Source organism: Candoia aspera, chromosome 17 (assembly GCF_035149785.1).
Source record: "Candoia aspera isolate rCanAsp1 chromosome 17, rCanAsp1.hap2, whole genome shotgun sequence".
Classification (NCBI taxonomy): domain Eukaryota; kingdom Metazoa; phylum Chordata; class Lepidosauria; order Squamata; family Boidae; genus Candoia; species Candoia aspera.
Window position 1 is genome coordinate 3,548,353 of NC_086169.1, and position 26,834 is coordinate 3,575,186.

The 26,834-nt window shown below is 51.4% G+C and overlaps 2 protein-coding genes across 3 annotated transcripts in view; one reads left to right on the forward strand and one right to left on the reverse strand.

The window, feature by feature from the left end:
* Positions 1-4,383: 4,383 nt before the first annotated feature.
* On the forward strand, positions 4,384-17,683 carry RUSC1 (RUN and SH3 domain containing 1). The gene is made up of 10 exons (XM_063317205.1): positions 4,384-6,030; positions 8,851-9,366; positions 9,971-10,069; positions 11,744-11,820; positions 12,292-12,466; positions 13,171-13,276; positions 13,947-13,993; positions 14,347-15,199; positions 15,838-15,969; positions 17,073-17,683. The coding sequence occupies exons 1-10, from the start codon at positions 4,410-4,412 to the stop codon at positions 17,239-17,241; spliced, it is 3,795 nt and encodes a 1,264-aa protein (XP_063173275.1). The 5' UTR covers positions 4,384-4,409; the 3' UTR covers positions 17,242-17,683.
* A 4,464-nt stretch (positions 17,684-22,147) lies between these two features.
* ASH1L (ASH1 like histone lysine methyltransferase) overlaps positions 22,148-26,834 on the reverse strand; it is a 55,427-nt gene continuing 50,740 nt past the window's right edge. Inside the window, exons 24-29 of one of the 2 annotated variants that reach the window (XR_010068820.1) lie at positions 26,253-26,429; positions 25,551-25,713; positions 25,210-25,250; positions 24,453-24,757; positions 23,581-23,937; positions 22,148-22,636 (exon numbers count right to left, since the gene is read on the reverse strand). Coding sequence is in view for 1 of the 2 variants with exons in the window: in XM_063316830.1 (XP_063172900.1) it covers positions 23,846-23,937; positions 24,453-24,757; positions 25,210-25,250; positions 25,551-25,713; positions 26,253-26,429 (778 nt within the window). In the remaining variant the exon portion in view is untranslated. Of the gene's footprint in view, positions 23,938-24,452; positions 24,758-25,209; positions 25,251-25,550; positions 25,714-26,252; positions 26,430-26,834 lie in introns of both variants that reach the window. The other variant, XM_063316830.1, reaches the window with a different exon arrangement.

The following is a 26,834-nucleotide window of genomic DNA, read 5'->3' on the forward strand; positions in this document are numbered from 1 at the left end:
AAATTCAAAAGGATTCACCAACTGAAGCACCACTGTACCACCCAGCCCATCATGAGGGCTAGAAACTTACTTATCACTGAGAGTTGAATTCGCTGGTAGGCATAGTTCTTAATCTGGTGTTAGTTTATATCTGTGGCGTTGCCATCGAATGTATTTGCTGCAAATGGAGAAATATTTCCTGGCTATAGGATATATTTATTTTTAAAGGCTGTGTGGGTGTGAGATGCCTAGAAGAATTACACACAGAAACTGAGTGGTGTGGATAAACTGCAAGGGGCGTGCGTGTGTGTGTTGTGTAGCATTAAAAATAAATATAAATAAACGCACATTAGTGTTTCAGGGACTAAAAGGGAGGTCTAGCCTTAATGTGACTTAGTGGAATCTCTGGAGGAAAAAGAAGATTGAAAGCTCAGAGGTGGACGCTCAAATCCAAGCCGCAGTGCGGCTAAGCCATGGCTTGTTTGAAACTCGGTTTATTACATCACGACGGCTCACCATAAACTTTATGCCCTGACAAAAGCTCAAGTTAACCACCATGGGACACCAAACCCCATCTATTGGCTCAATATTGTCCAGAACCAAGTGATGGGGTATGTGGTGTATGTGTGTGTGTGTGAGAAAGAGAGAGAAGGGGTTGCGCCTCCAAATTAACCCCCCCCCCAGGGAGGAGCCTGAATGGCTCAGAATCAGCGATGGCAAGTCTTGAAGCCGAAGCAAGAACTGGGCTCGGTCCGGTACCAAATGGGAGGTCGAGCTGGATGACCTCCAGGGGTCCCTTTGCGTCTCTGCATTGGAAGCGCCTCTAAGTTTAGCATTGCAAGGGTTAAAGATGGGGGGGGAATGCAATGCAAGATGACTTTAGCTCCTCCTCCTCCTCCCCCCTTGTCTGGTGGGGGGGCAAAACCAGGGAGGGTTTCCTAGCCACCGCTGGGCTGGGCTGGGCTGGGCCGGATCAATCCCTGCAGCAGAATCGGGAAAGGAGAGGCAGGCGGACAGACGGACAGACAGAGCCGGACGCAGGTGAGTGTCCTTGAGGCTGATGCGCGGCAGCAACAGCCCCACCCCAAAAGAAAGGCTGGCTTTGTGCCTGGGAATGTGGATGGGTGATGGATGGATAAATAAACAGGCGGACATTTGCTTCTGTTCTGGGTAAAGAGAGGCCGTGCTTCCAGACATCCTGTGATGCAGCCTGGAAGGTTCATCGCCCGGCCCTGAACATCCTTCAGGTATGCCCCACCTTGCTCTTTCATTTAAATATATAAATATCTGTATATATATCAAACACACAAACACACAGACACGCACCATCCCCCCAGATGTGCGTGCATCTGCATTGCTGTCCAATGCTTTCCTCTTCAAGCCCTCTTCTCCAAGTCTGCTTGTTTGGGGTGGGGTGGGGGGTGGCGGCAAAGCCTGGGCAGTCGCCATCCAAACCCCGGACACACCCCAAATGCCTCTCCCCTGCCCCCCTGCCCCCCTCCTTTCCAAGGGGCAACCCTGAGATCGGGAAGCGGCTACGGGGGCACCCCACGCCTTCTCTGCCATGTCTCCTCCTGGTTTTGTTGAGGGGAGGAGGGGGCACCCCCCCTGTTTTTTACCAGCTGGAAGGCTGGCAGCAGTGCAATCCCTCTGCAGTGCTTTGACACTGCCTGCCGCAAAGCTGGCCTGGGTGGATCCAAAAGGAAGAAGAAAAGCTGGCAGGGATGTTGAAGCCAGCTACTTCTGGCTGATGTTTCCCTGAGATGGGGTGGGGGGGAGAGCTTCCTGGCCTTTGAGCTGTGCTGCTGAGTGGTCCCCGGCCCAGGGCTGGGTTCAAATCGTCTAACAGCCCCAAGCTGCCATTTTCCTCCCCCAGTGTGGTTGCGCCAAGGCTAAAAACCGGGCTGGGCCCCACCTATCGGAGCAGGGAGCTGTGAGGTGAGGTGGTGCTACCGATCGAAGGCGTTTACAGCCTGTAGCCTCAAAACCAAACGAAGAACAAGAGGCCCCTGGGCTCGTGCAGAGTGCCTTTCTGGGGCTTTGTTGGGGGGATGGTTAAAAATCCCAAGGGGGTCTCTGGTTGGGGTAGCCCAAGATCCTTAGCTGAAGCAGGATTTACTCAGCTGACCAGATAGCCTGGATTCATACGGAGCTGGAAATGGCGAACCACGTCAGGGATTTAGACTTGGTTGAAATGGGATGGGCTGCTTAGGGCTGAAATGTCATTTTACCCCCTTCTCCAGTTCCCAGCATCCCCAGCCAGATTCCCCAACAATCTGGACTTTCCACCTTGGCATTAATGCTAGTGCAGTGTCTCTCAACCTCGGCAACTTGAAGATGTCTGGAGTTCAACTCCCAGAATTCCCCAGCCAGCCATGCTGGCTGGGGAATTCTGGGAGTTGAACTCCAGACATCTTCAAGTGCTAAAGCTGAGAAGCACTGCACTAGAGAATATCTTTGATTTTCGAGAAGTCCCTTGAAGGATATTAAAACACTATTTGCTTTTCCAGCCAACGAAGAGAATCCTCACCTGGACAGCCAGGGCAGCTTTTAGCAAAATAAAACCCCAGAATGTAAACCCAGCCCGTTCACACCTCCACTGCAAAGCCGCCATCATTAAGGCAGACCCATCAATAGGAATATACCCAGATGGAAGAAAATTAACACCAGCCTCCCTCTCTGTTTGCGGAGCGAGCCGCTTAAGAAATCAGCTCCAACCCGATAGGACGAAAGCCAGACAGGATGGATGCCAGAGTTGTGTTTCGGTCTGCCCTGGGTGCAAAGGGTTTTGGGAATAGTTGCAGACAATTTTTCCCTTCTTGATTTTGGGTTTTATACTTCTGCGTTTGCTGGGGGGCGCGGGGAGGGCTGGAGGGGCTGAAGAGGGAGAAGTTGGCCACATGGCAGCTCTGTTGTCATGGGAACCCCAATTCCTCTTCTTGAATTTTTGAGGATTCGATAAGGGAAAGGACCACACACCAAAGAACAGTCTTTCTACCATCTGCGCTGTTGGAAGGGACAAAGCATACTCTGCTTTGGAATTATTCCAAATCATTATTTACCCCCTTCTCATAACACACGCACGTGCACACACGCACACACAAATCAATTGGCATCTTTGAGGGAACCATTGATAGGTAGAGCCTCCACAGCCAAGAGCAGTCTGCCTGGGAAATAACACACACACGCACACACAAACATCAATTTGCAGCTTGGAGAGACTGATAAGTAGAGCCTCCACAGCCAAGAGGAGTCTGCCTGGGAAATGGGGATTGGCGATCCTTGTGCCTTTGCCCCACTTGTGGGGCTTGAAAAGCAGTCTTTTTTTTTCTTCCCTAAAGGCTTTACATGCCTTATTTATACATTATCGTTTTGATGTACGATAGCATTATTATCGTGATGCGCTGGGGGGGGGAAATAGCTTTGGAAAGGAAAGGGTGAGGGTGAACAAGCCTGGCTTAGAAAGGGCTTGCAAAGGAGTAACAGGCTGATGAATAATAGAGGAGGAACATCTTAGAACACCTGCTATTCCCAGCACTCAGACTGCATCTGCCGATATTTAAGCCACAAATGTGGGGGGGGTCTTGGGGGGGACACTACAAGTGGGGAGGAATGAGCTCATGGAAACCTTGGTGAAAAGATATGGAGAGTGGGAAGGGAGGGAGGGAGGGAAAGAAAAAGAAAAAAAGAAAAAGAAAAAGGAGGGAGGGAGGGAGGGGAAGGAAGGAAGGGAAGAAAGAAAGGAAGGAAGAAAGGGAGGGAGGGAAAAAAAGAAAAAGAAAAAAGGGAGGGAGGGGAAGGAAGGAAGGAAGGAACAGAGAAGGGAGGCTGGCTGCCTATGACACTGAATCCAGATGATTTTGCAAAGGCAGGCTCTCAGTTGCAACAGGGCTGGCCTCCATCAAGCAGAGCTATCTGTCAAGCCTCCCTACACCGAGGCAGTCCACCTCTGAAACATCAGCTGCCCCCCTTAGGTCTTTTGGCCCTTCCCCAAGCCCCTGACCACTGTTAGAAAGAGGCTTCGGGACCGCTAGGCCCCACGCTCCCAAATCCAAAAGTCATTTCAGGCATTCCGTTTGATCCAACCTCCCCACCCGCCCCATCAATCTGAATCAATTCAGCGTCAAAAGTTGGCAGGAAACCCTGCAAGGGGGTGGGTGGGAAGCCATTCCCCGATGGCCGACAAATGCTGCTTTGCTTCGCGGAGAGAGGGAAAGTAGACCAAGCAGTGACCATGTGTGAGTTGGGCGGCCTAATAAATTTGTATATATATCTTTTCTCCTCCGGCATTCTCCCCACCTGCTTTTCCGGCCCTTTTCTTTTCTTCTTGATTGCCCGACGCTCTGATCTTCCCTTTCACAGAAACTTGGGTGGAACCGACGGACGGGGTAGTGGGTCCTAAGCCCTCTCTCTCCTTGCGCCCAGGAGCCATGCAGTCTCCCAAAAAAGGTTTGATTTGCAACTTAAACCACGTCCACTTGCAACACATCTCCTTGGGGCTCCACCTCTCACGCCACCCGGAACTTCAGGAAGAGGCCCGCACGGTGGTGCCATCAATGGAGCAAGCGGGTTGCCACGAATGTCAGCAGCACGGTGGGAACCTGGTCCGCGAGCTGGTGGACGCCAATTCGAACAACCCAGCCTTGCCGTGCCAGTGTTGTGAGGCTCACTCTGTGTCCTTGGAGGTGAAACAGGGCCTCCAGACTCAACCTTCCTTGACCAACTGCCCAACTGTGGACCACGAAGAGGAGGAGGAGGAGGAGGAGGAAGAGGAGGAAGGCTCTCCTTCAGATCCAACCTCGTCCTCCATCAGCAGCTGCTCGGACCTCAGCCTGGACGAGTCTCCTGTCTCGGTGTACTGCAAGCCGTTCCCTGCTGAACAGGCCCGAAGTCCAGAAAGCCAACCGAATATTGTACCCTTGGAGGACACGCAGAATGTCCTTCCCGTGGCCAACCACAAAGATGGCGGTCCAAACCTTAACGTCCGAGTGGGGGGACGTCCAGAGACCCACGTCTGGGACAGTCCAGACAGCTTGTACAGCAGCAGCTCGCTGGAGTCCCCTTCGGACACCACTCCTCCCTGCCCGGAAAGCCTGGTCGGGTCACCCCAAGCTGGGTCCACCAGAGTTCCCCCGGTTGTCCCACCCCCTGTCCGCCCCTGTAGGGCACCCCCTGCTGTGCCGGTAGCCCCCCGTCTCGGCCCGGGACTGGATTCCAACTGCAACGCTCTCCCGGCCCGCGAGGTCACCTCCGACAACATCTCCTTGGGGCAGGTGGACATCAATTCCAACCGAGCCATGCCAGCGGGGCCTCGCTTTGGAAGCGTGCCTCCCCCGGTGCCTCCCAGGACCAAGAGGGGGCTTCAGGGGCTGAGAAGAAGCGAAGGAGGGAAACCGTCTGCAGACGTGGCTGCTCCTGCCCCGGTTAGTTGCCGGTTCCACCACGGTGAACCCCAAGGTGAAGCCCCCAAGAAGACGATCACCTCTTTCCATGAGTTGGCGCAGAAGCGGAAGAAGGCTGCAGTCATGCCGCCCGTTCGCCAGGGCAAGAAGGACCAAAGCGATTGGCTGATTGTCTTTTCCCCCGACACGGAGATGCCTCCCTCTTATGAACAATCCTGGGCGAACAGGCAGGAGACCCCCGGGCCCCCGACAGAACCGTCCCGCCCGACCAGCAGCCTCCAACGAGGGGTCGTCACGTTCAAGGACCTCCGTTACCGCAAGCAGAACAGCCAACTGGCCGCCAAGGTGGGCAACCCAGGGCATCACCGGGCGATTCCTGGGCAAGGGGGACCCGATGGCCATGCTGCGCAAGAGACGAGTGGCCCGGAGCTGACGCTGAGCGGACATTTCTGGGGCTCGAAGGACATCCCGCCTCGGAGGAAGACAGCTCGGCTGGGTCTACAGCCTATTGTGGAAGGGGGTTTCGAAGAGGGAGAGGACAGAGAAGCCAAGCAGGAGCTTGGAAGAACCCTGGGGACCAAATTCCAGGCGAGGCGGGATCCTGACATTGGCAAGAAAGCAGAGCAAGGAGACAGGAGGGTCACTGAGGGTAAGAAGTTCCCCCTTGTATTGATCGATCAATAGCCTTCGTTAGAGTTATAACCCAAGCATTCCAGCCAGGATTCTGAGGTCAATAGAGACTGCTATATATAGGCAACTGAGGGCAGCAAAACGATTACAGGCAGTCCTCGCTTAACGACCGTCCGTTTAGCGACGGCCTGAAGTTACGGCGGCCTCGGGAAAAGGGCTTTACGACCTGTACTCACAGTTTCGCTAAATGTCACACCACCCCTGCAATCACGTGATTGCAATTTGGGCACTTGGCAGCTGGCTCACATTTACGACCAGTTGCAGTGTCCCGCGGTCACAAGATCGCGATTTGCAACCTTTTTTGCCGGTTTCTGGCAAAAAACGTCCATTGGGGAAGCTGGATTTGCTTAACAACCCGTGACTCACTTAATGACTGTGGTGATTCGCTTAACAACCATTGTAGAAATGGTTGTAAAACAGGTCCGGTCACGTGGTAACTCACTTAATGACTGCGCTGCTTAACAGCCGGTTTTCCAATCCCTATTGTGGTCGTTAAGTGAGGACTACCTGTATTTATTTACTTACCCTTTCACTTTTGGGGAAGTTAGAAGCTTGCCTGCGTGAAGTCAAGGCTCTTTGCATCTGTCCCCTAATTTAAGAACGTGTGAAAAGAATCTGCGTGGCCCACTTTTGCCCAGTCCGTCCGATCAGTAGGTGAGGTACCAAGTTTCTGAATGTTGGGGTGCATTAAGGCCTGTGGGAAGTTTTCTCGCTGAATTCCTTTCAAGCAGGAGTGGGGCTTAATCTGGGATTTGGGAATAATCAGGAACTGAATCAGGAATTCTAAAAATGAGCAGACAGAGCCGCCTTTGCTTTCCCTTCCTTTCTGCTTACCTAGAATTAAATACAGTGAGTCTAACGTGGACTCTCCCCGCCTTATTTATTTCCTGCCTTTTATTCAGTCAGACCGGAATCAAAGGTTTAAGGTAGCCCCGGATCGTCAAGGGAACCGAGCAAAGTGCCAAAAGGAAATTCTTTGGGCTTTTAAAAATCTTCCCTCCGTCTCTTCCCATTCCTTCATTTCATTCCCTGCTGATGAGCCCTGCATGTGATCCCTCCCCATTCCTTGTCCTTGTCGTCTAGAAGAGCCTTGATGAGTGTGGTGTGTTGAGGGCCAGATATTAGCCTTGGTGTGAGGAATCCTGAATGCAAAGTCTGGCTCGGATTGGAAGCTGAGCCTACCTCGCAGGGTTACGAGACAATCCAAGGATGTTGGGTTGCCCATCCTCAAGGCATCCTGGCGGCAAAGGAGGGTTAGGGATTCAGAAGACAAGCAGAGTCTTGCTTCCCTGCATCCGAATGCAGCAATTTAACGGCTGCACTGCCCAGCAATGGGCGAAAAGGGTTTCTAGTCCCTATGCTCTCCTTCCTAATACCGATGCCATACATCTTCTGCACTAACACTTGAAAAGCAAAAAAAAACCCCCATCAGAGACACGATAGCTTACTCTGCGTGCCAACGGATGAATTTTGCATTTTGGCCCTCTTTCCTTCCTAACCGCCTGCAGTGGCGAACAGTGGCCAGGTTCAAAAGCCTCTGCTGAGCATCGCCCTCCTGCACGACGATTAAAAATGAATTTTAAAACAGGCTCCTGATCTGCAGCTGGCCCCTCAAAATACAACTGACCTTCCCACGGGGGGGGGAAAATGATCTCAAGCTGTTCCGAGTTGGAAAGCTTCCGGATCGAATAAAAGAGCCCAAATGAACGCCCCCCCCCTCCACAAAGCTCTCTTTGCCTTTGAATGCACACCTTAAACCGTGTTACCTGTGAAAACTAGGAAATTTGCTTGTGATTGGCTAACTGATCCGGAAAGGAGGGTTTCCACTGCCCTCCTCTTTTGCTTCCTTAATACTCCTCCCCGCACCCCCTGTAAACAAATTAACTCTTATTGCTGATACGGAAATCGCTTTTTCTTTTGTCCCGTTCCCGCTCTTCCATATTTCCCTTTTCTGCAAACAAACTAGACTCTTGCAAGCTCCCTTCCTTCTTTTCTCCCTGCTGTTTAAACGGCCGAGGGAGTTGGGAGGAGGGCAGGCAGACCCTGAATTAAAGAATCTGCATTAGCTGCCCTTCCTGTTTGGAAAACAGAAGGTTCCTCCCCAAAAGGTAATCTGGGCTTAGCTTCGCTCATCAGCAGGGAAACAGTTTAACGCCAGACTCCAGGTTTAACCCGAGTTGGGCTCTTCTCCCGGTGATCGCCAGGGGTGTGTGAGGATGCCCAGTGTTCAAACAGAGGTCAGGCCACTCTCCTCGCATCGAGGGGGGCTGTTTTCGGCTCCACCAGCTGCATGGAGCCCCCCCCCCCATTTCCGCCTTTCACTGCAGACCATGATAAAGAACCCATACAGCAGAGGTGGCGAAGGAAAAGGATGAGGGGGACTGTAGTCCAAATCCCAGCCGCTGTGGGGGATGCAAGGGTGCAGAGCTTCCAAATGGGGAGGTATTGGATTTGTGTGGGGGGGTTGTGCCCCACCCCTGTTATATGTGTGTTTTATTGTCTGTGGTGGTGTCCAGAATTAACGTTTTTCTTCTCATATTCTCTCTCCCCCCCCACCCTGTCTCTTCAACCTTCACCCTGCTTTCGGACCTCGACTCCCTTCCCTGCCGCTGTTCCCCCCCCCCCCCCCCGTGCCATCCACATGTCGTTCTCCGGTTCCCCAACATCTCCCCCCCACAACTTTCACCTTGTTCTCTAACCCTTGGCTGCTTTCTTTCGGGATGCTGGTACGGCTTCTTCTTGCTTTGCACGTTTCGTCCTTCTCCCCCACCACCTGCAGCCCACCAGGTCCCTCTGATTCCCTGCCAGCCTCAGCCCCCCCTCATCTGTCTCTCCCCCCCAGCAAAGGGGCAGGGGGCTGAACCCTCCTCCCCCGTGTCCAACAATCCTGGCTTGGAGAGCGTGGCACTCGCGTCCCCTGACCCCCCAGGTCCGGCCTTTTGCCCAAGACTGAAGACCCTCTCCTGCGAAGACGTTTGCTTGCTGGCTGGCCGGCAGGGATCACTTTTCGATGTGCTGTCCCCGGACAAGCTGCTGCCCGTCCGCCTCTCACCCATTGGGGCATATTCCCCCCCAGCCAGGAGCATCCTCCCCTTTCTCAGCAGCCCTGATCTGGCCGTGCTGTTTTCGCCTTTCTTCCCCTCCAGCAAAACCTTCCCCATCTTAGCTTTCCCGACCCACCAGGTGCCCGAGCTTGGAGGCCGAGATCCCCCGGGAAACCAGGTTGGAAGGGGTCCCTGGGGGAGAGTGTCTTGTGGCACTATGACAGCCAAGGATTCAGGAGTTCCCCAGCAACGTAAGCCTCCCCTTTCTCAATGCCCCCTTTCGGTTTCCCTTCCCTGCTTCGGCCGTTCCCAAACGGGGTCCCATCGTTTTGAGCAGGCAGCAACTCAAAACGTGGAAGAAGCCGGGCCAGAGAGGTGGGTGGCTGCAGCGAGGCGGCAGGAAATTAAAAATCAGCCTCCCTCGATTTAATAAGTTGCATCAGAAAAACCCACCAAGGTAAACTCAAGAGCCTTTGAGATGCTCATCCCGGCCCCCTGGTAGTGCAATATTTAAAATATCAGCCTGGTGTTGCATTTCATTGAGAAACCGCAGAGGGCTCAGAGTTTGCATTGGGGACGTCGCCTGGAATTAACCTGGATCGCCGTAGGGGAGCAGACCCGTGCAAGGCCTGACCTACATCTTCCTTTTCTATGGATCTGGCGAAGTTTTAAAAATAAACAAAGAGGAGAACTAGCCTTATCCTGGGATGAAGAAAGAGCATAAACGTGGAGGGGTGGGGTGGGGAATGCTCAGCCAACCAACCAATCATGCTGCACATGCCAATGCCCACAGAGGAGCAAGCCTGCTGATTAATGCAGGTCAATTCTCATTTTCTCCACGTTTTCCCCCCCTAGTTCGACATTCTCAGTCCTTTGGTGGCGTCCCACTCCGAGGATGCCCCTGGAGGGCAGAGGTGGGCCAAGTCTCGACACAGCTGCGACAACAGAAAAAAGGTAAGATCCTAGATTGGTGATGATAATGAAAGATAAAGATGAAAGATGACAGGGATGATAGATAGGTAAAGATGAAAGATAGATAGATAGATAGATAGATAGATAGATAGATAGATAGAGATAGATAGGTATAGATAAAGATGAAAGATAGATGATGAAAGATGACAGATATGATAGATGATAGGTAGGTAGGTAGGTAGGTAGGTAGGTAGGTAGATGGTAGTTAATGATAGAGGACAGATAGATAAAATGAAAGATAGATTATGATAGAGATGATAATGATATATGATGAAAGATAAAGAGGAAAGGAAGATAGATGGCGATTACATAGATAGATAGATAGATAGAGAGATAGAGAGATAGAGAGATAGAGAGATAGAGAGATGATAGGTAGGTATAAAGATGAAAGAGATGAAAGAGATAGAGATAGATAAAGAAAGATGATAGGTGTTGTCCTAACAGCCAGGAACCACGCTGAGACAAGGAATAGGTCTCTAGTGTTTATCACTGCTACATAAGACAGAATCCTAACAAACTGAAGAAGCGTGGGAAAACCCAGACAGATAAACCCCGAAAGTTAAGGCGGGTCTGATCTGTGTCTCTTTGAATGGCTGCTTAATTCCTCAGTACTACGCCTGCCTTTTCCCCCCTGGACAGGGCCCCCTCCTGCTCGCCATCAGTACTCATGACAGGTAAAGATGAAAGATAGATAGACAGATAGATGATAGATAATGATAGATAATGATAGAGGACAGATAGATAAAATGAAAGATTATGATGATAGAGATAGAGATGATAAAGATGAAAGATAGATAATTACATATATATATATATATATATATATATATATATATATATATATATATATATAGTGAAAGATAAAGATGAAAGATAGATGGAGATGATAGATAGATAGATAGATATAGAGAAGACAGAAACGAGAGAGACAGAGAATGCTAATAGATAACAGATAAATTATGGCTGCCAAAATTAGTCCCAGTGTGATTGAAACAGATCAAAAGTAAGAAAAAGAAAAGAAAAAGAAAGAAATCAAAGCTAAAAGTGCAAGAAAGGAAAAAAAAATAGAAAAGCAATAAAAAAGATACTGTACAAAGAAGTAGCTTCTGATTTTCTTTACAGCAATTATAAGTACAATTATAAATTTACCGCTTCCTGTGTGGTTACAACATAACTCTCTTCTTTCTATAATCTATCCTGTCTAATCATCTAAACCATAAATCTTAAGTTCATTTTTTTCTGTTTCACGTGAAAAGTCCATACAGGTAGTCCTCATTTAACAACCATTCGTTTAGTGACAGTTTGGACTTTCTACAGTGTTGAAAAAACCACTGATTTATGACAGTGTCCCACTGTCTCGTGATCACAATTTGGGCACTTGAACACCAGTTCGTATTTATGACCGTTGCAGTGTCCCAGGGTCACGTGATCGCCATTTTTGACCTTCCCGGCCAGCTTCTGGCAAGGAAAATCAATGGGGAAATGCGTGATTCACTTAGCGACCGCCGCAAAAAAGGTCATAAAATTGGGTCGGATTCACTTAATGACCACTTAATGACAAGCAAATTCTGGTCCCAATTGTGGTCGTTAAGTGAGGACTACCTGTAAGGGGTTTCCAGTCCACAATAAATGTACATATTGTCTGCTTCTTTTTAGCTCTGCTTGTGGCAGTCAGTGTCTCCGTGGACAAAATCGTGGCTCATTTCAGCACCGCCAGGAACCTCGTTCAAAAGGTCGGTTTTGGCGCGTCGGGTTCTTGCAGTGCCTTCGGATCCTTCCTCCTCCCCCTGAGCGTGCCCCCCCGTTTATCTGCACAACCACCCTGCAGAGTAGACAAAGCTGAATCCTGGGGATATCAAGGGTGGGGGGGCTTTCCATGCGTTCAACCAGCTGGAGGCTGAGCTCATCGCAATCCTGGGCGGTGTGATTCAGCTGCACAATTCTACACAATAGAACTGAGGGGGAATTATAAGTCAGGCAGACCAGCATCTCCCTTGCAAACATTTGCCTTGCGCATAGGCACACAGTGGCATTTTATTGCTCCCTTTCGGCTGCTTGGCCAGAAGCCAAGGAAGGACAGTTTCCCTGCTTTATTTGGTGGGGCTTAATTAGGAAATGCTAATTACCAATTAGCAAAGGGAGGGTGAGTTATTTGGTCTTCCCCAGCTGCCAACGGCTGGCACAGTCCTTTCTGCCCCACACAGGCTCAGCTGGGGGACAGTCAACTCACCCCGGAAGTGGGGTATTTGGTCCTCAATACCCTCTGCCCTGCCTTGCATGCCCTGGTGGGTGACGGCCTGAAGCCTTTTCAGAAGGATGTCATCACGGGACACAGGCCCAGTTCTCCATGGAGTGTCATTGAAGCCTCTGCCAGGCCAGGTAGGTAGTGCTGGGGATGGGTGGTAGAGAAGTGAATGGAGCAGAAGGGACTATTTTACTCGGATTGTGGTGTGTGTGTGTTGGAGAAGAATCAAATCACTTCCATTCCGTTTCCATTCTGCATCAAAAGAACGCCACATTTGGGAGCTCCAATGAATGGTCCAAGCTCATAAAATAACAAAGCAACATAAAATAACTTTTGCCCGTACCCTGAATCTACATTTGTGCAATTAGGCCAAACTGGTGCAAGCTTAAGACCAGGAGACTCTTTGGCAGAATGGCTTGAGTCCCTATCCCTTGAGGGTGGGATTTGCACAACAAACTCAGCCAGGACAGTTCAAGGCCAAGTGGGTTGGCTTTCACCTTGGTTAATTTGTTGACTTTAATCTTGGTTAATTTGGGGGCGGGGGGCAGGCTTAAAAGGTGGTGGAAACCCAGCCGGTTCATTAGTCTAGGATTCAAACCCAGAAAACGGTTTAATTCAGCAACCAGTTTAGGCATGTCGAGGGGCTCCCCTGAACAGCCTCAAAGCGCTCTTCCCAGTCTTGAGGACTAGAAGCTTAGAATGTGTAGTTTTAGTTCTTCTTCTAAAAATCAGATTCTGGGGAAATTTCCCCATGGGGTTCCCATATTGTGTCAAACCAGTTGTTTGGGTTCACACAAGACCCTTGTTCACCCAAGGATGCTGCGATCTGCCTTTCCAGGTCCCCACACCCGATCCTTCACCGCGCTGTACTGGCGGGTGTCTCGGCTGGCCCCACTCCGGAGCAGCCCCCAGCGTTTCCATGCGTTCGTCCTGGGCCTGCTGAAGTGAGTTGGCGTGTAAGGCGGAAGACCAAAGCCAAGTGTGCCAGAAAGATCTGGCAGACTTCGGAGACAGGGAACTTCATTTCAGAAGCCGCCTGCAGCTCCTGGTTTGGCACAACGATGCCCGTTTCTCTTACACCAGTAAAAAATAAAGGGGGGGGGGAAGTCAGGAAAAGGGAGGATGAAAAAGAAGAGGGCTGGAAACGAGCGTGCAAACAAGAGAATGAAAAGATGTCATTCTGCTGGCGCATGGCTTAGACCTCTGTCATGCCTGGCACATGGCCAGTTGGCACATCGTGGCTGTTCCAGCCATAAGCAGGGCTAGAAACTCCCTCCAGGGTCCAATGCCCCCTTTTCTTCCCATTGGGGTTTGTTATCTCTGCCATCTCGGCTGGGTGGTTTTCGGGTGTTTCAATGCTTTTCGCCATGCGCAAAGCGCCCAGCGTTGCAGGGAGTCGGGGGGCCCATCAGTGTAATAAATGGTGATGATGATACGGCCAAGCGGCAGCAGACACAACGATGGTGGGGTGTTGAAAGAGACTTGGGGTGGCACGTGGCCCCAAATCGATGTGCTCGCCCCCGTTTGAACATGGCCCTGCCTTTGAGAAGCTTCGGGGATTCGGGCATCGGGCTAAATTGGGGCTCAAACCTCCCTCTCTTCTCTCCTCTGTAGCCTGAAGCAAGTCGAAGAATGGTTTGCGCAGCTCCAAAGGAACTCAGGTAATTTGGCGGCACGGAGACCCCCTTTCCCAGAAAGGGGGTGCTTAGCTGAATTCTCAGCTCACGGTCTCCGGAGCCCCGGTAGCAAAGCCGTGATTATTACTGACTTTAATTATGAATGCACTGTTTCGAAGGCACTATAGAGGCTATCTTTCCCAGTTTCCCCAGTCCCTGAAAATCTTACCTCTTGGCCTCCCTAAGGACTAGGAGCTTGATTCTGGTTAAAACGCCCCTTTGCCCTGTCCTGCGTCTTTTGTCCTTCCTGTGCTCTCCCCGAATCATCTTATCATTTAGGATGCTCTTCTCTGCTCATGCTTCTGACCGGTTTGTGCAATTCCCCCCACCCCCAACAGAGCTGATCTCGGCCCTGTACCTGCCCACCGCCTTCCTGCTGCTCAGCCAGAGGTACTGCTGCCGTTGGGCTGAGGACCTGCTTCTCTCGCTGCAGCCCCTTTCGGTGCTCAGCTTTCAACTGGACCTGCTGTTTGAGCACCGCCATCTGCCCCTCAGCGTCCGGCCGATGCCCCCGCCGAGTGCCACCCCTCCCGAGCCAGGTGCCGGCATGTGGGAAAGCTCCGGGCTGAGCCCGCCGGATTTATCCAAGCCCGAGATTCCTTTTGCCCACCTGGAAGATGGCTTTTTGGCTCCATCCAGACCCTTGCAGGATTTGCCTCTGCCTCAGAGACTGCTGGGGTGGAAAGATCGGCTGGCCAGCACGCTGCGCAGCCACGGAAGCCCACCCTATGCCCAGCCTGGTGGGGAGGAAAGCCAAGCCAAGGTGCCAAGCTGGTGGAAGCCGCTGGGCTGGATATCCGGCATCCAGGCTCCGAAAGAGGACGCTGCTTCCCTCCACTCACAGTGGACCAAGCTGCGGATGGCCCTGGGGGAGGCCATCAAGGAGAGCCAAGCTGTGGCCGGAGATACCGGCACCAAAGCAGAAGAACGCCCCCAACTGTCCGGCTTTGGAAAAAATAACCCTGAGATGGAAAAACAGCCATCTGTCTGCCAGGGGGAAGGCTCAGGTGCAGCGACCCCCAAGCCGGGAATGGCTCCTCCTGAGGCAGGAGAAGTCTATCTGGAAGAAAGCCAGGAGGCCGGCGAGGATCCTGAGGCTGGAAGTGGGAAAGAAAAGTGGCTCGGATGGCTGTTTGGAGCCAAGTCCCCAGTGGCTCCTAATGAGACGGATTCAAGTCTGCCCAGGTCCAGGTACGTGGCGGGCATGGCCTTTTGTTTACGCCCTTTAAAATGGATGGGTTGGAGAAATGCTGAGGAGAGGGGGGCCACGGCCCGCTAAACAGACTGGGCATGGAGTGGTGAAAGGAAGCATAGCTTTGAATAGTTGCCGCCCTCAGGAGAAACAGGAATGATGGGCTGCCCGTCTGGGTTTTGCCTCCATAAGGACTAAAAACTTGTTACCAGAATGGGAGAGTTCTGGGATTTGGTTAATATTTTTTAAAAAGCCAGTATTGCCAGCCTGTGAATTCTTCTAGAGCAGTGTTTCTCAACCTTGTCGATTTTAAGGCGTGTGGACTTCAACTCCCAGAATTCCCCAGCTGGGGAATTCTGGGAGTTGAAGTCCACACGCCTTAAAATCGACAAGGTTGAGAAACACTGCTCTAGAGATGTCACCAGCGGCCATGGGGAACCACGTGAGCTGACCCTTCAAATGTGGTCTACATTTTAGTTATTATTTCCATTTTTTTTTTTTTGAGAAGGGGTCCATCTCCTCCCTGGGCTTCCTTTAACCTAGAGTCCAATCCCCACCGGTCATTTGGATCCGAGGGGCAATTTCCAAAAGAATTGGCATTTAATGACCCCTCTTCCCATCCATGCCTCCCTCCCAGCAGGCGCCCCTCCAGATGGCTGTGCCCCGCCCTTACTGCGCTGACCCTCGTGAAGAAGGGCAGACCGACCGAGAAGAGCTGGCAAGATGACGGGGAGGAGCAGAGTCCCCCAGACCCATTGCAGACCTGCAAGTAAGCGGGCGCCTGGTTTGGACCAGTGTGGGGCACAACTCAGCGGATCACAAATAAAAACTCTGCTCAGGCTGACGCCCGGACTGCCAGCCAGTGAATCATGCCCTTTTTAAAGCACCCTATTACACACATCTGCCCTCCTGAGGTCCAGCCACAATTTGGCAGCTGCCAATCAAGGGGGGGAGGTGTTTTTAGAGAGGCCTCTACCATTTTATTCCAGTTCTGGAAATCCCACTCTTCCCTGCTCCCCTGGCACTTCTGTGGCAGCAGAGGCCAGCGAGCTGGATTCTCTTTGCACCCTGAAGGATTTAAAACCAGATTAAAGGACAACATTGCCCCATTTGGGGCCTTATTTTCCCCCTGTACTGCCCCCCAGCCCCTCAAATCAGCTCAGTTAGCAATCCAGCAATGTGCGAATCGGGCGGAGAAAGTTACTATGGGTTTCTTTTGAAAGAAATCTTTTTAAGCACCCAGGATATTGAGTTAAAACATCGGTTCCCTGATCTGGATCCGGCTGCTTGGGAACCTGGCCGTGGTTCGGCTTTCCTTGAAGGTTCCTGTCTGTTGAGGTTACAGTTAGTCCTCGCTTAACAACCATTCATTTCATGACGGTTTGGACTTAAGATGGTGCTGAAGAAAACAACTTACGACCGGTCCTCACACCTATGGCTGCCACAGCGTCCCCACGGTCCCATGATCATGATTTGAGCGCTTGGCAACCGGTTCGCATTTATGACCGTTGCAGTGTCTTGTGGTCATGTGATTGCCATCTTCGACCTTCCCAGCCAGCTTCTGGCAAGCAAAATCAATAGGGAACCACGATTCACGTAATGCCTATGGTGATTCACTTAACGACCACGTGGTTCGCTTAACGGCCATGCAATTTGCTTAACAGCCACCACAAAAAGATTGTAAAATCAGGTCGGATTCGCTTAGCAACCAAAAGTCTGGTCCCAATCATGGTTGTTAAGCGAGGACTACCTGTACACATTTCACCCAGCATGAACTTCAGGCTGATGCCCACACATCCCACCAGGCCCATTTTCCTCCCCCCTCCCAGATCTTGCCAGTAACTTTGGCCCTGTTGGTCTCCCTCCTTCCAGAGTGGTGCGGGCGCTCTGCGACCACGCGGGGAGCGAAGCCGGGCAGCTGGCCTTCTGCAAAGGCGACATCCTGCAGGTGATGGAGACGGTGGGTGAGGACTGGCTTAAATGCTTCTCCGGGGACCGCCAGGGCCTCGTCCCCGTGGGCTACACTTCCCTCATCTTGTGAATGGTGGAACAGGCAAGCAGGAACAAGGATGCTGGCTCAGCTCCCAACTGTTAAAAAAACTAGCACCAAGTTACAAAGGAGCATCATGGACTAAGATTCCCAGTCCAGCAAAAGCATCACGAGGGGTCACTTTACGGCCGGGCGCCGTTTCTACCACCGTCCAGATTTCCATCCTGGCTCCTGCTGGAAGGCTTGGCTCCACTTTCTCTGACCTCCAAAGCTGGCTGGGGACGATGGGGGAATGAGTACCCCAGGACCCAGAGGGTGCCTGGACCAGTCTCCACGTTCCCCGCCTGGAACCCCAGATTTTTATTTGCCACTCACGTCCGCTGCCCTCGACGGCCCTGCGCCCCACCGAAAGAGCATTTTCCTGTAATGTGTATATTGAATATATCTGTGTACATATATAGATTGATATATATATATATATATATGTATATAATTTAATGTTTTCTGCTGGTTCGGTCTGATGTCCACTGCTTCTAAGGCCAGAGTGAAAGTCCTTTGCATTGATCAGGATTAAGTGGAAGAGATGTCAATATTGACCTTCCTTTTTTTTTTCCTGCTGCACCCCCTTCCCAAGCGATCTGTCCATTGATTCCTTCTGAAATCAGCCCCCTCCGCTTTCTAGGGGACGCTGCGTATGTTGAAGGGGGAAATAAAGAACATTGTTGAGACGCCAGCCCACCAGCCGGCTCTTGTGCATCTGAATTGCTCCTGGTCCAAACCCAAGAGGCACGGGGAGGAACCAGTTAGCCAGCTGCCCATCAAACTCGGTCGCTAGGAATCCACCGTGGCCTCTTAGAGAATTTTGCCTTTTATTCCTCTTTTCCACGGTTGGTTTATTTTGACAAATAGTCAAATCCGATTGATGACTTCAAAGACCATCACCTTCAGCTCCCCCTGGTGGTGCAGGATGGAAATGGCATCTTTAAAAAAAAACAAAAACGCCTAGAGATGGGAAACTTTTAAAGGGGTCTTCTCCATCCTTTGGGGAACATTAAAAGCTCATTTTAAGCCCAAATCAAGCCGAGGTGTTGTTCTTTTATTAAGGAAAAAGCTAAAGAAATGGGGGGTGGGGTCGTTTTTATTTCATCAACTTTTATTTTAAAAAGGGATGTGGTTCCTTCAAGCTATCATTTTTAAAGTTCTTTTTAAAATTTGGGTGAAGCTGCCCAGAGTCCTTCAGGACTCGGGGGGGGGGCTAGCAATGTGATAAACAAACACATAAATAAAGGCAACGCCTCGGGGCAGGCTGTCGGTGGAAGATGTCAAGGCTTTGGGATGGATGCTGAGGATTTGGAGCTGGGGCGGAGAAGGGGAGCCTCCAGGATCAGGAGCAGCCTATCTCGGGACAAACACCAGGGGATCTTTTGGAAATCGGCTGCGGAGCCAGTTCTTGACTGCTCCAAAGCACTGTAGGTAGCTAAGTCAGTAGGAAAAAAGATCTTTTCACCTTCACCCTCATTGGGGGTCTATTGAAAAGGCTGCCAATGCAGCCTTTTCCTAAGTTTAGAAATGGTGGACAGAACAGCAGTGACTGGGATCTATGGGGCACCCAGCGTTTTTGCCACAAAGATTTGTGCATTAACACACCTGGGCCTGAATCCAACCCGAGTGTGAGACGGCCTTAAGCTCATGACCATAAACCCAAGCTGGGTGCTTACCATGTCCTACAAAGATTGATGCCCTCAAGGCAAGCTGGCAAAAGGACTGGTTTTCCCCCAGCAGATTTTGCATGAAAACTGCATTAGCAGTTCCCCTCCCACCAAAAATTGCCGCTTACAATTCTCTCTCTCTCTAATCAGTGTTCCTTGGCCTTTGTGACTTTAAGACAGGTGGACTTCAACTCCCAGAATTCCTCAGCCAGCATGGGAGAATTCTGGGAGTTGAAGTCCACCCATCTGAAAGCTGCAAAGGTCGAGGAACACTGCCCTTATTGAACAGAAAATGCAGTGACGTTTATCACCGTAGGCCGAGTTCAGCATTTCTCAACCTTAGCAACTGTAAGATGGGTGGACTTCAACTCCCAGAATTCCACAGGGGTCCAGTTCAACCCCCCACCCCCAAATCCGCACATCCCAACCAGCAGCCCTCCCAGCAGCACAGAGGCCTTAACATTTAGGATGACCCAGCTGAACAAATCACAGCTTCATCTTCAAGTCTGAGCTGTGAGGCTTTGCTAATTAACGAACTCCCTGGAAGTAGAAAGTCAGCACATCAGGACTGAATTCTAGTCTCTCCCTCCAATGCTAGCTTTCTAGTTCCCAGGTTTTAAAAACACACATTAAAACAGGCTTCTTACGGTTCTGTCCTTTTTACCACCTTCTTCTGACTGCCTGGGAAGTCCAGCATCAGGAAAAGTCTCCACAATTGCATAAATGAAGGGAAAGGCATTTTGGCTTAACACGTCGATGAAGATTCGCAGTCCTCCAGGTGGAATTGTCTGTAGGTTGAGTCAGGGCAATTGGATTTTCTTTCTTTTTGGCTGAAGCGTTTTGCTGCTTGAAAAAGGACACTCACTTGAGGACGATAATGTTCACATTTTGGACGGAGAAGATAGGTGGCTTGAGAGAGGGGTTAAGGAATCCGTCCGTGCCGAAGTGGAAAATCCTTCCCTCAATAGGGGCGGAGGCCTCAGACACAACCTGTCCCCCATTTTTCATGCTGCTCTTTCATCAGTCCCCAGGAAGATTAAGACCACCAGGAAGGCCACTCTTAACGATCCACTTGGGGATGAACAAGGGATTTAGGAGTAAGACATCCCAGAGACAATCCACACCTCCGTGGCACAATTGACAGCCATTCAGGTGTAGGGACAATGCAGCCACCCTGGAAGACATCTATGGGGTCCCCTCACCAACCTTTGCCCAGACTGGAGAAGCTGCTTGGACAAGCAGTGAAACTTTTCAACCAAAAAGGAAGTAATCCAGTTGCCATGACTCAACCTACAGACATGCTGACTTAACGTGCTTACTTTCACCTCCAGGATCTGATCTGCGCACCACGTTGAATTTTTCTGCCACAACTTTTACTCTTTGGGGTGCAGGTGGGGGCACAAAACCAACCAAACATACATTTGTTGAAGGATAATGGGGAAAAAGGAAGGAGGACGATGGAGCCGGCTGGCAGGGATCAGCAAATTTGAAAGGAGTGGCCACCAGCTTGCCCTGTGCAAGGTTGGGTCCTTCCAGCGTCCTACTGGGCTGGAAGAATTATTCCCTAAGACTAGAAATTTAACTCCCAAAGACCTGGGGTGTGGGGGGGAATGAAAACTGGGAAATCACACACTGCAACTCCAGGGGCCAAGAAAATCAAAAATTCTGTTACCCTTTTCCCATATCCTGGATATTTAGTGTAAGGCTGTGCTGTTAATTGGGGGGTGGGGGGCAGGAGTGGCGACTGTTGGTGGTGGCTCACAAAATCCACAAAAGTTGGGCGGACCTGCAGGAGGCATTGAGCCCATTCTCTGCCCAACAGCCAACCTGCAAAGGATGCGACCTGCGTGGCGGAGCCATTTCCGCCCAAATCCTTCCAGCTAAAGGAACCAACCGTTTCTCCTTGATTGACAGCTCTAACCACTAGCCAGGGCCACCTAATCTGCAGCGGGGTCTCAGTTTTGCTCCCTGGAATCTCCCAGTTCTTCCGATATTTGAAGACCGTCACCCCTTGGTCCCCCTTCCAACCATTTCCGGGAGGACCCAGGTTCCCGCTGCATTACGTTTTAACGCAGCATCCGATGGAAAGGCAAAAATTGGGGCCAAACAGCACCTAAAATTGGGGGGGAGGAGAGGAGCAAACGATGAAAAAGAAAACCCTGAAACTGTAAATAAGAAACATGTTTTTTTTCCATTTAATACTAGAATCTCTCAATATTTGAGACGCAGGCTTTGTTTTTTTTTTTTATGCAATTACATCCAATGTTAAAATTGGTAATACATAATTTACAAAGATTAACATCAAAACAATGGTCTATTTAGATATGCTTTTGTAAAAAGGAAATATATTAGCAGCATTTCTTCTCAGCAACCACACGGCCTATCCCATGCAGACTAAAAAGAGTTTGTATCTAGTTTGCCATAAACGTAGTGCGATCTTTTTTCGTCGTTTTCCTGGGCTTCTATCAGCAATCGGGTGAAACATGGTCTGTCTCGAGTTAATACAAAATAACATTCCCCCCCCACACCCCACAATCCCGATTTTTTTTTTCTCCCCCCTCGTAAAAAGTCAGTAATTCTCTACACCAGTAAGAAAACAAAGCCAAAAAACTTTTTTTTTTTAAAAAAAAAAAAAAAAAGGAGAGGGGAAAAAAAAAGCCAACACAAATTCTTCGCGCTTATCTAGAATTTGATTGTCTAAAAATCATCGGCTTTATTTATTTATTTACTTGCTCTTTCAACAAAAGAAAGATAAAAATGGCAAAGTTAGTGTCTCAACTCACTTCTGGGCACACTTTTCTTCTTCATCATCAACATCATCATTATTTTCTCTTTAAAAAGGACTTTTTAATCTCTCTCTTTAGTGTTTAACACCATTTTGAGACAAAATCCCACCCGCTCCCCTTTTGAACTAATTGGCGCAACTTAAAACAGGTTTTCTTTTTCCCCCCCTTTTTAAAACATGCGTTTTATTTTTTCCTCCCCGCCCCGTCCCCACCCCACGACACACGCTGAGTATTATATACTCTGGGTTCTCCCATACAATGCTTCTCTACAGTAAGAAAATATTCCAAACAATTTTCTTATTTGTCTTTTTGTTTTTTTAATAAAATATTTTTTTTTCCTTCCTCAAAGGGCTGTGAGATCTCCTCCCTGGTTTTCACCCTTAGCCCACCCCCTCTCTCTTCCCCCCCCCACCCCCTTTTAACCATTTAAATCATCAGGTAAGATCTGAATGGAATGGCGCCTTGTTTTTTTCCTCCTGTCATCGTTTCAAACTAAGATTAAAACAAGAATTATATAGTCAACAAGAATGTACAGCGGTGGACAAGCTTGGTCCGTCCGGAAGGAACATGGAGAGAGAGTTTACCATATTGCTTTACAATCACGCAAGAAAAGGAAGGTTAAGATATATACAACTTGGCACATTTAAAAACAGGATTCGTTTATAAGGACACCGAAAACAGGACCATAATATGCATATGAACGCCGAAGAGAGACAGAGCGTAAAGCCACGTTAAAGAGCCAGTGCAGAACTCTGACCTGTCCGCGGCGAGGGAAGGCGGCAGATTTGCAGAAAAGTCCCATCTTCCCTGCCTTAAGAGTCCGGGGCTGATGTGGGGCTTTGCATCAAACCAGGAAAAAAAAAAAACGGTTCCTTTCTTCCAGCCGAGAAACAGACAGTACGAAATACACTGCCTCTTTAAGAGACAGACGCTTTTAAGCTGTACAGTTTTCTTTTAAAAGAAAAAAAAAAATAAATCAAAACACAAGTAGTGTTATCAGTGGGTAACTGTCTACAGTTTTGCAACAAATACTCGTTCAGAAATACTGTTCGACGGTTCGTGTAGTGAAAGGGATTTCCCCTGCCCAGCTTTTGCTGTTTTTTTTTTTTCTCCTCCTTTCCCCCCTCCCTCCCCCCCCCCAATTTTCACAACACACTGGACGCACGAGAACGACAGCTCATTACAAAAAAGGGGGGGAGGGGAGAGATGATTAAAAACAAAATAATAATAATAATAATAAGGAAACGAGAGTCGAAAAAGGAGGCGGAGAGGACCCAACAGGGTGCCATTAGGACTGGACCTGCTTTAGAAAAATTCTCTGCAGTGGAAAGAATACAAAAAGAAAGAAAGAAAGAAAGAAAGAAAGAAAGAAAGAAAGAAAGAAAGAAAGAAAGAAAGAAAGAAAGAAAGAAAGAAAGAAAGAGAAACAAAGGAAACTTCACCTTTCCCCATCCCACCTCAAGTTGCACGACGTGGAACCAAGTGCTTCTGAAAAACCAACCACGGTTTCCTTGGGGCATCCGTATGAACGGGACGCATCCTGTGCAAAATGTACAGCCGCAAAGTTCTTCCTCTGTCGCGTCCGGCGCCAACCAGGGACTGGTTTGCCAAGGCTCTGGATGCTGGACCTCTGGGGGCCGGGCGGTGCCACTCGCTGTCCCCTTAACCCCCCCGCCATCCGGCTGCCCGTTCGGAGGCGGGCAGGGCCAGGAGCAATGAGGCGCACGGGGAGGAGAGCAGGTCCGAACTTGGTGCTCTGCCGCTGCCCCCCCAGGGTACGCTTCATTTTCCTTCCTCTGAACGTGGCCGTCAGAGCGAGGTGGGGCGGGGGGGGGGATAATAAATTAAACTGTGACTGTCCCTGGGACAAAGAACCCAAGGTTTTCCTTTAGTACCTTTAACAGGGACGAGAAGGCGTGCCCGGCCCCCCACGCATCCCGCCGAGCGCTCCTGGGGGGAGGGAGGTGGCTTGCCCACCCGAGGAAGCGCAGGGTGTAAGTGCTACAGAACCGTGTCGTCAGTTTCCTTCTGCTCCACCACCCCGTCCCAACGCGTGGAAAGGCGCAGGAAGGCGGTCGGTCAAGGCCTTGCCCAGCTGTCAGTCTCGCACCCGGCCACACCGGAGAACTCCGAACCGCGCCCTGCTCCGGGGCCGCGGGCTCACTTCCTGCAGCTGCTCTCTGGGAGGATCAGGGTGCGACGTCGCAGCTTCCGCCCGGATCCTTCCTCCAGCAGGTACGTGACGTCGATGGCTGCGCGGGAAGCAGAGAGAGACCACCAAGGAATGCCGAGTGTGCTCCCGGAGGCCCGGAGAGATCTCGGGAGCCTTCTGGCTTAGCCGGACCCCAGCAACAGTCTTCCGGGGTTTTTCCCAGGCCGGAAAGAGAACCCAGACCCTCGGCACGCACAGGGGCCCTTGGGGGAGGAGCCCGGGTGGAATCCTGAAACCATTTTTGGAGCAGCGTTCCCCCAAAAGCAGTTGGAAGGGGTGGGAGGAACTGGCTAACTTGGCTCAACTGCCGCAAATCCCAATGAAAAGAAACTTAAAAAAATAGGGATGTGGGTGGGTCATGGAACCCAGGAGACTGCAAGGAAGGGACACAGACTCCTTGCAAGTGGGGGGGGGTTTCCAAAGTCCAACGGGGACTTCAGGAGTGTGGCTAGTGACCATCTCCCCAGGCAAGGGGGCTGTAGGGAAAGGAAGGAAACGAGGGGGGAGGAATGCCGGCGAGATGCTTGTTTCCAGAGGGGCAGCAGGAAACCTTACCGTTTTTTCCTGGGATTTTCTCTAGGAGAGTAAGAAGTATTTGGTTCAGCCGTTCCCGCTGCAGGTGCCGGCGTTCTTCCAGGGTGCAAGGCCCTGTGGGCACAGGGCTGCCCTCCTCCCCCTTTTTATCCACCTCGCCGTTCTCCTGGGGAGGGGCCTCCTTCTCGGGCTCCTCGGGGTGGGCCGGCTGCTCGCCAGGAGTCGGCTCAGGGTTGGTGGCCACCTCTTCCAGGAGCGGCAGGGGCTCTTCCTCCGGAGCCAGGTCTTTGTTCTGGGGCTTGGAACGGTCGGACTTCCAAGACGACCTGGGAGGGAAAACACGGAGGGGTGAGTCTGTTTCTCGGCGGCAGGGAGGAGGGTCTGCGCAGCCTCCCCAGGGCAGTCTGCACGGCCACCCTGAAGGGAATCCGAACCTGAAAGCCTTGGAGCAGTGTTCTCAGCCTTGGCCGCTTTAAGATGGGTGGACTTCAACTCCCAGAATTCCCCAGCCAGCTTGGCTGGCTGGGGAATTCTGGGAGTTGAAGTCCACCCATCTTAAAGCGGCCAAGGCTGAGAAACACTGCCTTGGAGGTGTCCTCCATAAAACAGATGTGGCGAGAACGACCTCGGGAGACAGGAGGAAGGGCCGCAGCCTAGACAACGGTCCGACAAGGGAAATTTGAGTCCAAAGGGGTAGAAAGAGCACCTCGGAACTGGGCTCCCTGGCCTGGACTGCCTCGAAGGGCTGGCGTCAGCACACCACCACCAAGGGACTCACCTGCCTCCGTTCCGCTTGTAGTTGTCCGGCACGTAATGAGGCTGCAACAGAAAAAGCGAATCCCAGTGAACCTCCCTGGCGCCTCAAGGCCTGTCATTCAGAGAGGGGTCATCCAAGGGAGGGGAGGGCTGGGGAGACTGAGGCCGGGCTGGGGAAAGCTCCGGCCGCAGACCGAGGAGCACCACGGCCAGTGACGGGCCTCCCAGCCACGGAGGGAAATCCCAGCCGCGACTATGGGTTTTTAAAGGAACACGTTCAGACCCATTAAGGGAGGCGGTCAAAGGGCCTGGGGGCTCCCTTGCCAAGGGCCACGCGGCACGTCGCCGGAGGGCGTCCCTCACCGAGAAGTCTCTCTTCGGCGTCAGCCTTTTCGGGAAGTGGTCGAAGGCGTACGATTTGGTGCACACCGGGTAGCGGTTGCGGTGGATCTTGTAGAAGAGGTGGGCCGACTTGTCGAGGCGGTAGTCGCAGATGTACACGTCCTGCTCCTTCACTCCTTTTGGTCTCCCTGCAGGGAGAAGGCCCAAGATCGTCTCAGCCCCAGGGCCAGGGGGCGCCGCTTCGAGACCTTCCTTCTGCCGTGTGTGTGTGTGTGTGTGTGTGCGTGTGTGTGTGTGACTGCCAAAAAAGCTTCTTGGCCGCCTGCAGAGTTGCTAGATTCTTGTCTGCCTCCCCTCCAAGGCAGTCTCTCTCAGCCTTGCCAGCATTAAGATGCGTGGACGTCGGAATCCGGGGAGTTGAAGTCCACCCATCTTAATGCTGGCAAGGCTGAGAGAGACTGCTCCGGGGGCTTAAGGGGCCAGCTTCCTCGGGGACCAGCCTTGCTTTGCCACAACGGCGACCCGGGGCTGCAACGAGAGAGACAGGTGGCCGGCCCCCCTCCCCAGGCTGCTGTGGCTAAGGGTGGCCTTTCAACCAGGTATCCCAGTCTGACGCTTTGACCCCGCCATCACTAGTTCTCCAACGACCCGGATCAGCAGCAGAGGCAGGCCGGGGCCAGGCGGGCGCCCTTTGGACAAAGCCACGCCTGCGGCTCGGCCGACTTGCCTTTGCAGTAAGTGTAGAGGTCCAGCACGCAGCAGGTCCCCACCACAGCCTCCAGAGGGATGATCTCGTACAGCGGCACCCGGAAGAGCTCGTTGTGGTAGAACTTCCGGGAAGGGGAATGATGGGTTTCGTGCGGGCGGAAGTAGTGGTGGCCGAAAGCGAACCGTTCCCCCCTGCAGGAAGGCGAGAGGCAGAGGAAATTTCCCCGTCAAGCTGCTGCTCTCTTAAGACGCGGCTCCTTGGCACAACCAACACCGGTCTTGGAAGCTGGCTGGCTGGGGAATTCTGGGAGTTGGAGTCCATCCCTCTTAAAGCATGCTGGCTGGGGAATTCTGGGAGTTGGAGTCCACCCTTCTTAAAGCATGCTGGCTGGGGAATTCTGGGAGTTGGAGTCCACCCTTCTTAAAGCTGCCAAGGCTGAGAAACCCTGCTCTAAGGGAGGAGGGCAAATGGTCTATCCATTGAGGGAAGATTTTAGATTGTCAAGAACTGCTAGCTGCGGCCGAAAGAAACAGGGAAACTCCTCCACGTCGGCCGTGAACCAGGTGGTGTCTGCCGCAACCCAGCACGGCAGAGAG